This window comes from Neofelis nebulosa, chromosome 2 (genome assembly GCF_028018385.1).
Source record: "Neofelis nebulosa isolate mNeoNeb1 chromosome 2, mNeoNeb1.pri, whole genome shotgun sequence".
In the NCBI taxonomy this organism is placed as follows: Eukaryota; Metazoa; Chordata; class Mammalia; order Carnivora; family Felidae; genus Neofelis; species Neofelis nebulosa.
This window is the reverse complement of record NC_080783.1, coordinates 193,193,347-193,205,909: the sequence shown is the minus strand read 5'-3', so window position 1 is coordinate 193,205,909 and position 12,563 is coordinate 193,193,347. Positions and strand designations below refer to the sequence as shown.

Sequence of the window (12,563 nt, the reverse complement as noted above, 5' to 3'; positions counted from 1 at the left end):
TGCAGGGATGGAGGCTGGGGGCTGGGGGGGGGGGGGCGGACAACACGACAGAACCCCTCTTTTTGAGACAGTAAAGGAGGAGAGACGACTCTGCCCTTCCTGCTGAAATTTTTAAAAAGGGACAGCAAAAGGTGGCGGGGCTCTCCGCTCTTTCCCGCGGGAGATGAGAGGCAGGGCAGCCGCGAGCTGGGTGCGGTGCCAGGCTCTCTGCGAGGTCGGGAGCAGGGGCGCCCACTGCCTCCCGCGGACTCCCGGAAACGCCCGCAACCGCTCTGGCCCGGCGGCACCGCGTCACCCGCGTCCTCAGTCCCTCCCCCGGGGCCCTCGGGCAGGGCTGGCCGTCTGCTGGGGGTCCCCGCCGTCAGGGACGTCGGTGGGGGCCACGCCTCCGGGGGAGACGCGGGGAGCCCGCTCTAAGCGGAGAGAGGCGCGGGCGGCCTTACCCCCGGGCCCCGTGGACACGGTGACCTGCGCGTAGGTGGCTCCCGCGGCGGCAGCCGGGCCCGACACGCCGTTGAGCGCCGCCACGCGCACGGTGTAGCGCGCCCCGGGCCGCAGGTGGAGCAGCGTGGCGGCGCGCTCCCGCAGCCCGGCCTGGCGGGGCACGAAGGCCACGCGCGGCCCGCACGGCTCGCACGCGCCCGCCGGGCCCTCGCGGCCGCAGCGCAGGCACAGCAGCGAGTACGTGACGTCCGAGCGGCCGCCCGAGTCGGCGGGCGGCAGCCAGCGCAGCCTCAGCGCCAGCGGCGAGCGGCTCAGGCTGTACTGCAGGTCCCGCGGCGCCGACGGCGGCCCTGGGGGGTGGGGCGAGCCGGGGCGGGGGGGGGGGGGGGGGGGTTAGTGGGGGGGGGGGGCAGAAGGGGCGTGGGGGGGAGGGACTGGGGGGGTAAGTGAGGCCATTGATGGGGGAGAGACGGAAGGGGGCGTGGAGGCCAGTGAGTGGAGGGAGGGCCAGGGAGGTGGGAGGAGGTTAGTGAGCGGAGGAGGATGGGGTTGCGGGGCGCAGAGCTGAGTGTGAGGGGCGGGAGCCCCCCTCTGGCGGGGGCGCAGGGTGAGGTGAGGGCGTGGGGGGGGGGGGGGTCCACTCCACGAGAAGCCGGCCTCATCCCTCCGTCCTCTGGACTCTTGCCCTGGTTTTTCCCACCCAAGGCCCGGGCCCCATCCCCACCCCCGGCTCCCCTCCCTCCACCCCGCCATCCGGGTCGTGGCCCCCACGCCCTTCCCACGCTCACCAGTGCGGAGCCCCCTGCCCTCAGCAACCCCTCCCCCACGCCTTTATTGACTCCCCCCTCCCCCTCTGCGAACGCCTTCCGGAGGGGCACTCACGGGTGCAGGAGGCCGACGGCGGGTCGGTGGGCGAGCGCGCGTAGCTGTCCTGGCACACGCAGAACGTGGAGGCGTTTTCCAGGGCCCGGCTGTGCTCTGGGCACGGGGAGCAGAGCGGCCGACGCGAGGACAACTTGTAAAACCCTGGGGGACAGGCTGCGGGGCGGAGCCACGTGAGGAGGGGTCTCCTCCACAGCGTGTCTCTCCCCCCCCCCCCCCCCCCACCTTCCTGCCTGCCCCATTAGGGTGACTTTAAGTCCGGGAACTGTGCCCGGAAGGGAGTCTCAGCTAGTCCAATAACAGCCGCGTGGGATGGCAGCTCCCGACGTAACCCAGGGCTACCTAACCCTCAGCGAGCGCTTAATGTGTGCAGAACACTAGCGTTTTACCTTTAGTAATTCGTTTAATCCTCCCAACAGTCTGTGAGGTGCGTCCTTTATCGTCATCTTCTTAAATGAGGGAACTAAGGCTCAGAGAGGTTCAGTAACTCGCCCAATGACCCACAGCTAGTAAATGGTGGGATTCCAGCCCCAGCAGACAGCTTTCAGAGCCCGCACCATGCTGCCCTAATTAATGCCCACTGGAAGAAAATAAGCCAAACTCTCCAGTCTTGATGTGAGCCCAGAAGAGCGGTGCCTCCAAGGGGTATTTCACAGCTACCCAAGGACAGACACCCACACACTTACAGTGACACACACACTCACTGTTGTCGTCAGAGCCCATCCTCCCACCACTACCATCGGGGGTTCCTGGCATCACAAATCCTCAACTGATGCACTTGGTTCCAGTTTGAAAGTGGAGTCAGCCAGGTGTGGGGGCTGGGGGCGGAGGGTGAGAGTAGACTGAAGGAAGGTGAAGTTTCTCTACTTTTGGTCTGGACACCCTCCCCAGTTACTTTGCTTCTGTCACTTCTCCGGGCTCACCCAGAATGCAGGTTGTTAAGAGCACAGGCTCTTTATATCCGAACAACCTGGGTTTGCGCCTGGGTTGTTTACCACTTACTTGCTGTTGGCCTTGGGCAAATTGGTTGACCTCTCTGAGCCTCGGGTAGAATACCCACCTCAAAAAGGTTGTTGGAGGATTAACTGAGGTGAAGCGTAAGCCGCTTAGCCCGGCACAGACAACACGTACACAACAGTGGTAGTAATTACTGTTCCTCTGTCACAGGCCTGAAGTGGAAATGGCTGAACGCCCACTCGAAAAAATGTCTCACCAGCTGGGCCAGGTGGCAGGGAGGCAGTGGCTCCTGGCCCTCCTCTCAGCTTCTGGGTGGTTCTCACCTCCCTCCCTGCACCCACCAGGCCTTCTTGCTAGTTTAGCTGGTTCTGGAAGGCTGGCTGCTCTCCAACCCCAAGAAGACACACACAGTACAACAGAGGGGATGCAGACTAGCCCTCAGGAAGGATTTTCAGCCTGTCTGGGAGAAGAGGGGAGTAAGCTGCGGGTTTCTCGTTATCTGGAAGGCTTAGGCTTTGGAGGTTCCACCTTGCTGAGTCCTGGGCAACACAGCTTTGGGCAGGGCCTGTGAAGCTTCAGAAGCTTTGGAAATAATCTGTCTTCAGAGCAGAGCATGGCACTCACTAACATGGTGGGCTGGTGACCAACGGCAACCCCCGCTGGGACTCGGATGGCCTGGGTTCCAGTGTTAGCTCTGCCCCTTTCTATGCCTCTCTGGCCTCAAGAAACCATCAGTCAAGTGGGGATGATAACCTTGGCCTGCCCACCTCTGTTGTGAAGTCAGAGTGGAGATCTGTCAGCAGGATCTCCCAGCAGTAGGGAAAAGTACCAGAGGCTCCCTTTCTCTGCATGTTTGGGACATCCACTGTCCCAGAGATGTGTGTCCCAACGGAGACCGAGGTGGTTATCTCTTTGACAGACTCTGTTTAGAGGAGGTTTGTGTGGAGGCTCAGACTCATGAGAGGCTCTTAACTGCGGGCCCCTCCCTGTCTTCATCAAAGTCAGAGGCAAATGTCAGAGATCACCTAGTTTAACTCCCGCTGGCCCGGTCCTCCGGCACCTTTCCTAGAAGTAGCCACAGTCTCTGCTCAGAAATGGGGAGCCCACCTTCTTCTGAGGATGCCTCTGCTGAGAAAGGGCTTCCTTATATTGAGTCCATATAAGCCTCCCTGTCTGTAACCCCCCTCTCCTGCCACCCCACCACAGGGTCTCTGTGTGCCCTGGGGAGCCTTAGAGAATATTTGCTTGGGTCCCCCTGCTCCAGGGCACTCCCACAGAGATTGGAAGACTCAGGTTGTACACCCTGATCTCCCCCACCCCCCAAAACCCTAGTGACCGGGAGAGGGTAAATAAAAGAGAGAAACAAAAGGGAGAGAGAACATCTTGGTTCTATCCCCTCCACATCGGTCTACCTTTAGAGAAGGCTCTGTACTCAGCTGTAGAAGGCACTGGAAGGCCTTCACTTTCTGAACACAAACCTGAGCATTTCACTTCCCTTCTTAAAACCCGCCAGCACCTCCCCAGTGCCAACCACCCCACCCTTGCCACACTGAACTCTTCGTTTCACACCTCTGGCTCTTGTCCTGTAATGTCTCACAGCCCTTTTCCCTTGGCAAACTCCTATGTTTCTCCAGACCCCAGTTCAAAATAATAACTCCCTTAAAAAATAAAAATAAATGAAAAAATAAATAAGAAAGAGAAGAAACAGGAAAAAAAAAAAACCCACCTCGCTTATGAACCTCTCCCTGGCACCCTCCCCAGCTCCCCATTCCCCAAGGCAGAGCTGATACCATTACGAGTGGCTTTTTGTCTGGTCTCAGCTTAAGTCAGAAGGGGGACTGGGTTCCTGAGTGTGTGTGTGTGTGTGTGTGTGTGTGTGTGTGTGTGTGTGTGTGTGTGTGAGATTGCCCAGAATGTGTATCCAAACCCCCTCCTCCAGACCCTGATCCATTCATTGGATGATTTTTTTTTAGCATCTACTGTGAGTCAGGTGCTCTGGAGCTAGGATCTAGAGACAGAGTGAATGAAACAGACCAGGATCCTACTGTCCACTGGTGCAGATGCCTTCTTCCCACATCACAAGGAGAAGAGAGGCTGTCAGTTGGTAAGTCCCTCAATGTCCGGCCGTCAAACCGGCGAACCTCCCTCCACACCCATCTTTCTTCTCCCCGTTCCTTCTAGACCTAGAGGAAAGGATGAGCCACCTCCTGTTGGAGGCCTCCAGCCCCTCCTCCTTCACTCTGGGTCCTGCCCCCTTCTCCTCCTCCCAGACTATCTTCCATCACTCATATGGTTCCTACTTCTTACATTGCTCCTTCTCTACTGCTTCCTCCCGGTGACAGAACAGAGGAATGGAGCAGTAAAAGTGGTCCATTTGGGGTGCAGGCAGGAAGGGCACGATGTACGGAGTACTAAAAAACAATGAAACTGACGAAAACATGGCCCGATCTTGGTTAGCAACAAGTGTCAGCAATTCTAAGCCATGTCAGTAATAAAATACATCCCCCCTGGGGCAGACCACTCCCACCACCCCCTGCTTGGTGCCCCACTGGCTCCTTCCCTCAGCATATAAATAAACAAGGCTCCCATCTACAGTCAAAATCTCCTCTCAACCCAATGTCTTCCTCAAGATACCACCTCCCTCTCCTCCCCTTTCCAATCCAGCCTCCCAGAGACTTTGTGTGTGTTCCCTACTCTAGCTCCCCAACTTCCTTCATCCCCCAGCCTCCTGGCAGCCTGGTCTCTCTCTCCGTTACTCAACAGAAACTGCTTTGGCCAGGGCCACCGGGTGGACATTGTCCAAACCTCACCTTACCTGACTGCTCACCAACACTATAAGCCGTTCCCTCCTGGACCCCTCCGCCTCCCTTGGCTGCCAGAAATAACACTCTCCTAGATCTTCCCCAGCCTCTGATTCTCCCTCAAGGTCCTTTTTTATGGGCTTTGATTCTCCTACTCCCCCTTAAACCCTTAAATACCACTGTTCTATGAGACTTCATCATTGGCCCTCTTGCTTCTTACCTTGCCTTGGTCTGTCCCAACCGTACCCACAGCTTTAAGTAGTCTCTCTCTCTCTCTCTCTCTCTCTCTCTCTCTCTCTCTCTCTCTCTCTCTCTCTCTCTCGCTGAGCTCCAGACTCACTTTCTAGCTACCTCCACTTAATGCACCCCAGACACCACAGATTCGGTGTCCATCGATGGCCTGTGATCTCTACCCCAGCAAATGATCCTCTGTCCATCCAATCCCCTAGAAGTAAATGAATCAAAAAGGACTCTTCTTTTCTCCTGTGTCACATGGTCACCAAGTGCTGTGGAGGCTGTCACATCCATCCTCATCTCTCAATGACCTCTGCTACTGTCTCACTTCAAACCATGCGTTCTTTCTCCTGGACTGTTGTCCCATCTTTCTTATTTTCGACCCCTTAATCCTTCCTTCCTCAATTCTTTCTTTGTAATTACGGCTTGAGTGATCTTTTGAAAATAAAAATCTGAACATGTCAGACCCCTGCTTCAAAGCCTCCCCATTGGTCAACAGCATATAGTCTCAGCACTTTATCCTAAAGTTCAAGGCCCTTCATGATTTGTTCCTGCCCCTCTCCAGCCCCATCAGCCCTCACACCCCCAAATGCCCTCTGCCCCCAGCCCCAGTCATGCTACATTCCCTCCTGCCTCCATGCTTCTGCAGACAGTCTCTTAAGTCAGAATGCTTTTATTTGCCTGGAAGAAAGGCCTTCTCACTGTCTCTCTCCACGCTTAGATTTGGGTTCTCCCTTCTCCAGGCTTCCTCAATTCTCTGTTGATATGTATCACACCCTATGGTAACCACTCCTTCACTCAGTACATTTCCATTGGGCACTTACCACATCCTGTTATGGATACTGGCGCTGCTAAAATGTGATACAACCATTGCCTGAAGTCAGTCACTAGTCCAGTGGTGGAAACACACACAAGTAGATCACTACATAGCATGGGGTAAGTGCAGAAATAGAGATTGCAGTCAACTGTACTTAATTTTTTTTAAGCAAGAAATAGAGGTTGCAATGGGTGCTGGAGAACAGAAGTGTTTCCTAACCCTACTTGGAGAGTTCAGGAAGGTTCGTGCCTCCAAGTCCCTTACTAATCCATAAGTTCCCACCAGGAAAGAGATGGTGACATTCCTCTAAATATATATAATAAACCCTCCCTAAATGCACTTGGCAAGTTCTCAACTCATATCGAATGGACAGTTGAACAAAGGAGTGACATTAAGTTGAGTCATTTCCTCCTCTGTCTTCCCACCTCTATATTAATCCCTCCATTGGATCACATATGACCTTGTGATTTTTCAATTTTTATGTTTTCCATCTATAGAGCTTCTGAAGAGTTGAGACTATCTCTGACTCATTTCTGTTGTCCTGGCACCCAGAAAAGGACGTGGCTTAGCAGAAGCCTCTCTTGATCTTTCTACACTAAGGGCACACATCCATACCCCATCTTTACCCTCAGTCCTCAGAGCCACAGATAGGGGAGAAAAGGAGAGGTCTGGCCTGGTGCCCACACAGACCTGAGAACCCAACAGAGCCCCCACATGAAGGGTCTCCCTCAGGGGGCACTTTGACTCACAGTTCGAAGAGTTGGGTGGGATCTTACTAGTCATCTAGCACAACCTCTCAGTCTTTCTCTCCAGCTCAAGAATCCCCCTGCCAGACTCTGACTTGCATATTATCAGTGACAGGGAGCTCACTATAGTGTAACCAATCCCCCTAGTCCATAGCTAGTAGAGTTGGGCTGCTGTATCATTTTTCTTTATGCATACGGGAGGCAGCATGGCGTAATAGAAAGAACTTGGCAGTTGGGCAAATCTGGTTCGAACCCTTGTTCCCCATTTACTAACTGTGCAAGCGAGGTGCTAATCTCTCTGAGCCTCCGTTTCCTCATCTGTGAAATAGGGATACTGGTGACTTACTTTATTGCCAAGAATAAATGAGACATCCTTTGCGAGGTGCTTATCATAGTGCCTGAAATATAAGCCCCTAATGCCCCCTTATATGAAGTCAAATTCACCTCCTCGTAACTTCGTTCAGTGGTCCTGGCTGGACCCACTGGAAAGCTCCACAGAAGGTCAGGGCTCTGGGCTCCACAGCCCACAGCTGCTCCACTCCTCCTCCTGCCTCTTTGATCTACGGCACACTCTCTCCCAGTTGCCACCTGCGCGCTACGCCCCCACGCCACGCCCCCTCGTCCGCTTAATACCTTCACAGATGTCACCACGTTCCTGGAATCCCGCACTGCAGCTGCAGCGGCCCACGGGCACCAGCCATTCACCATCAGCGCCACAGTGCATGCGCGGGGGGCTGCCGGGCTCCCCTTCTGAGTGCGCCACGCACGTTCCCGTCACCTCCACCAGCGTGGAGAAGGCACTCTCAGCTGCGGTGGCTGGGAACGCCGCCAGGCCCCGCACCGTCGCGCGGCACTGCTTGTAGTAGACGCGCACAGAGACCAGCGCAACGCATGCGCCCACGTCCTGAAAGGCCAGGTGGAAACCCCGCCGGCTGAGCGGACCGATCTCGCGCACCTCTGTGTTCAGCTTCATCTTGCGCTCTCCCAGGTCGCCCTGCGTGAAGCTCTCATCTGCAGCGATTGTATCGATCTTGCGGGGCCGGCTGCCACCTGGGCGGGGACGCCCGCGGCCCAGGTCAGCCTCTGTTTCCAGGTAGTAGACGTTGAAAGTCTCCTTGCAGGTGCCCGCGGCGCCCGGGATGCTGCTGCAGTCGCGCAGTGTGAACTGCAGCTCCACGAAGATGCGCTGCCCGCGGCCACGGCTGATCCAGCCAGTTTGCAACCAGTTGTCCTGGTTGGGCTCCAGCACGTTGCACACCTGGTATGTGCGGATCGGACGGTCATGCTCGTCCACGCCGCTGATCTCCTCCCACTGGGGAGGAGAACAAAGATGTGGGAAGCTCAGAGCCAAGGCGCTCCCAGGAGGTGAAGCCCCGGTGGTGTCTAAAGCTGAAAAACCCCTTCCCCATCATCTCGCATTCCACACACACCCCATCCCCCTGAAATTATAAGATGCAGAGCTGGGAGAAACGTTGGAGACAAAGAGTCCAACCCTTAATTTTATAGGTCGGGAAACTGAGGCTCCAGAGAGAGTGATTTGACTGGATATGAACATCGAATTAGCAGCAGAGCTGGGAATGGTGTCTGAAGTCTCCCGGCTCTCCACCAGGTGCCCACACGGGGACCAGGCGGCAGCCATACAGCCACATCTGCCCACCCCCACCAAGTTTCTAAGCCACTTTCAGGATTTTAAATCTTGCTCCTTCTATCAATCCATCAATCAGCAACACTGCTTGGAGGACCTGCTATGCGCAAGACACTGTCCAGCATTGGCTCATCTAGATGACACATTTCTGTTGCTAGACACAGTCAGTTTTCCCCTCATTATCTTTCTCTTTTTTTCTTTTCTTCTTGGACTGACTGAAGACTCAACGTTTTCTAATAGGCCACTCTGGCTTGAAGCCAGTGCCGCTGGAGATCACGTGCTCTGAGGAGCATTTTGATCTGCTGTAACCACAAAGAGCTAAAGGAATTGAGTCTCAGACCACCAGAAGATTCCTGGGAGAGGGAGAGAAAGGTTACACTTACCCCATTACTTGGCAGTGCAGTCCAGCCCAACTCAGCCTGGGAGGCTTTGGAATCCAGGAGGATGACTAGGGAGAGGAAGAACAGAGATGTCAGAAAGTCAGAAGGTGAGGAAGGTGGGAGGGACCCTTTTGTGAGTTCGTTGTAAACTTGCTGAGGGAGCAGAGACAAATTTTTCCCACCCCATACCTTCCCAGGAAGGCGTGGGGTGTGAGTAGCTTGAGTCCAGAAAGAGGTAGCCACAACAATTAGGCAAGGAGCCTGTAGCAGTTTCCTGTGGTTGCTGTAACAAATCATCACAAACTCTGTGGCTTCAAGTATCAATTACTTATTTATTCTCTTATAGTTCTGGAGGTCAGAAGTTGAAAATCAATTTCATTGGTCTAAAGTTGGGCTGTCAGCAGGTCTGGTTCCATCTGTAGGTTCAGAGGGGAGAATCCATTTCCTTGAGTTTTTCAGCTTCTAGCGGCCACCTGGATTCCTTGGCTTGTGGCATCCTCCTCCATCTTCAAAGTGCTTCACTCCAGTCCTTCTGTGATCAAGTTGCCTTCTCTCACTGACTCCTTCTGCTTCCCTCTTGTAAGGACCCTTGTGATTACATTGGGGCCATCCACATAATCCAGGATAATCTCCCCATCTCAGGACCCCTAACCACATCTGCAAAGTCTTTTGCATTTAGAATAAGATTGATTGGTTCTGGGGATGAATTAGGATGTGGACATATTTGGGGAGTCATTATTCAGCCTGCCAGAGTTCATGGAAGTACTCTTAAGATTGGCTCTAAGAAAGGGGTGGTGGTGTCAGTGAGCCCCCCTTTCCACCTTCTAGGCTCCCTAAATTATAACTGCATGTCAAGAAGAGACAGAAAGTGAGCATATTAGAGGATTTCTGCATACATCCTGAATTCATTCATACTCAGGGGCTCATCTGAGGTCTGAAGTCACCAGGGATGGAAGGGACTAGAACCTTTTTAGTTTGACTCTTAGGGGCTCTGGGAAAAATGAGTGGACTCTGCCAGCAGCAGGAGAAATGAAAATTTCTTCTCTCCTGCTCTCAGTATCGGTCCCAAAGAAGCATTGGTCTGGATAGCACAGCAGCAGCTCAGAGACAGGAGCCCAGGCCATCTTGAAGTCTTGGAAGATTACACATCTAGAGCTTAAGCAAGGGGGTGGGGCTCCAAGGTGAGGGTCTCTAAGAGGGTTGGCTCCAGAGGCATCAGTGACAGTAAGCAGGACCACCGACAGCTTCCCGATTTTGTTATAACTGACAGCACATCGGAATTGCATATTGGCGTCAGAGATCCAGCGCCCCAACCCCCCGGTCAGCGCTTTAGATTCCAGCTCCTCAGGACTCTACACCTGGATATGACGCCTCTGGATTCAGTTGAGTGTACGGCTCCCCCAAATCCAGAGGCAAGGCGCGAGCCCTGGTACCGCAGGCAGCTCCAAGCCCAACAGCGCGGACCGCTTCGGGTAGTCTGCGCTCCAAATTCAGCACTGCGGACAGCTCCCTCGCCAGCACGTCGGGCTACTCCCGGACCCAGCCATCCCTCCCCTACCAGCGCTCCACCTCCTGCCTCGCGGTTCGGGCTCCATCCCGTCGTCCCGTACTTCGATCTCACCTCCACACCTCCCTGTCTCCTCTGCTCTCTTCATCTCCCTGCCCCCACACCTCCCACCTCCAATCGCTCAGCCTGTCCGTCTCACCGGCACCTGAACCGCCGCCTCTGGCTCTCACGATTCCTGGTCTCTTTCCTCCCAGCCTTCCAGGTCTCCAGCCCGATCTCCTTAGCTACCTTTGCTTAGCTACCTTTTTCTCTGCCTCTTTAGTTCTTTGCTTCCCGCTGCCCGCTTGCCTCAAACCCCAATACAGACTCCAGTCTCTCTATACGATTCCTTCCCTCAGACCCCCAGTTCTCCAGCCTCCTATCTTTTGGCATTCCAAGCTCCAAGAACAGCCACCAGTTTCCTCACCTTCCTCGGCGATCCCGGGCCTCCCTGGTCCCAAAAGCAACGCCAGACAGAGCGGCATCAGGCAGACGAACAGGCGCAACGGATGTGGGCCGGCACCGGTCTCCATGGTCCGCAGACCAAGCTGTCAGTGCGGCGGCGGCTCAAGCCGCGCCAGCCCCAGCACCGCTGAGCAATGCCCCCAGACCCTAGCTCCTTCTGGGGGCGGGATCTCGCTGGTTACCGTCATCCATGGGGACCAATCACTAGGCACCGCCGCGGGAAGTCCACCAATCCCCGCCAGCAGAAGGTGGAGGGGTGGAGTTTCATAGGCCAGGGGCGGAACGGCGAAATGGAGGGGGGAAGGAAGGGGTCCCGCCAATCTCCAAACGTGGGGGTGGGTAGCGCTGAACGCTGGTCTGGCTCCTGGGGAGGAGAATGAGCCGGCGACGAAGGCCCAGAGCGCAAAACCTTAGCCTCTCATTCCCGAGAAGTAGACAATGTGGGCGTGGCTTAAAGAGGGGCGAACCTCGGGGAGGCCGCGACACTTGCAGCCTCTGAGCTAGGCGGGAAGCTCCCTTGTTCCCAGGACTTTCAAGGGGTTTTGAAGCCTGATGTCCCGACCCCAAGCTCTGGGGAGCTCCTCTATCTACAAGCCCTTGGCTTCTTCCTGTGTCTGAGGCTCCTGGTGTCTTATGGCTCAATCCTGCCCTCTTCTCTCCCCGCCCTCCTCACACAACACACACACACACACACACACACACACACACACACACACACCCCGGCAGGAGGAAGGGGCTAAGGCTGACCCTGGGAGCTACTCTAGAAAGGAGAGCAAAGTGGGAGACGGAATCCCACCCTACCAGCAGCGCTTCCGAGGTTGGGAAACCATGTGGACGCCAGGATGGGGCGGTGGTAAATTTTGCATGAACGATCGGTTCCTCAGGTTCCTGCTCTTGCCGCCAGGACACAGGCAGCACTCTGCACAACTACCCTTTTCCCCAGTCTGCTCAGAGCCTGGAGTTCCCCCCCCCCCCCCCCGCGCCTTGATAATCCCTCTCCGCCCATCCCAGGGGACTGGGAAGGAGCTCAGCGGCAGGGACTCCCAGGGGTCTGCGAAAGAGGCGGAGCAATCCTCGCGGAGTTCAGCCAGCGCTGGGGAAGCTGCAAGGAAACGTGGAACACGACCTCTATCTAGTGAAGGTCATTTATGTGCAAGCTGAGGGTTTAAGGCGTTGGTGGTGGGAAGGGCTGGAGCCCTCCAGGACGAGGGAGGCGGCTACTGAGCGCCACCATCTGGGCTGAACTTGAGCAGAGAAAGCTCCACCCACCCTGTGGCTTTTCAAAGCTCTTTTCTTGGGGGACCCAACACCGCTCCTTTATGGTGTCTAAAGCAGCCTGAAGAACCCTTGAAAATTAATGAGTCGTGTATCCCCATGACCTGCCTGGCCTGAGTGTACATTTTGTGTGTATGTATAATCTCCTTACCTTTCAACCAACACTCCCTGAGTGCCATGCTCTGTGCTGAAAATATCTGGGTGAATCTATGTCTCTGCTACAATCCATACCTCCTTGGGGTAATGGATAATGAATAATGAAAATTGCTGGCATCGTAGACAACTGGCCACTTACAAGCCTCTGAGCTAGCCTGGAAGCTCCCTTCCTGTGTCGTGTGTGTGTGTGTGTGTGTGTGTGTGTGTGTGCGCGC

The 12,563-nt window shown here is 55.4% G+C and overlaps 2 protein-coding genes across 5 annotated transcripts in view; one reads left to right on the top strand and one right to left on the bottom strand.

Moving 5' to 3' along the window:
- EPHA10 (EPH receptor A10) overlaps positions 1–11,091 on the bottom strand; it is a 39,229-nt gene extending 28,138 nt beyond the window's left edge. The window contains exons 1-5 of one of the 4 annotated variants that reach the window (XM_058718001.1): positions 10,880–11,091; positions 8,910–8,974; positions 7,515–8,193; positions 1,327–1,482; positions 444–794 (exon numbers count right to left, since the gene is read on the bottom strand). In XM_058718001.1, the coding sequence (XP_058573984.1) occupies positions 444–794; positions 1,327–1,482; positions 7,515–8,193; positions 8,910–8,974; positions 10,880–10,985 (1,357 nt within the window). In that variant the 5' untranslated portion in view covers positions 10,986–11,091. The remainder of the gene's footprint in view (positions 1–443; positions 795–1,326; positions 1,483–7,514; positions 8,194–8,909; positions 8,975–10,879) is intronic. The other 3 variants (XM_058717999.1, XM_058717998.1, XM_058718000.1) reach the window with 3 other exon arrangements.
- LOC131504993 (glycoprotein endo-alpha-1,2-mannosidase-like protein) overlaps positions 1–12,563 on the top strand; it is an 85,486-nt gene that overhangs the window by 47,106 nt on the left and 25,817 nt on the right. The gene's annotated exons all lie outside the window — the stretch shown is intronic.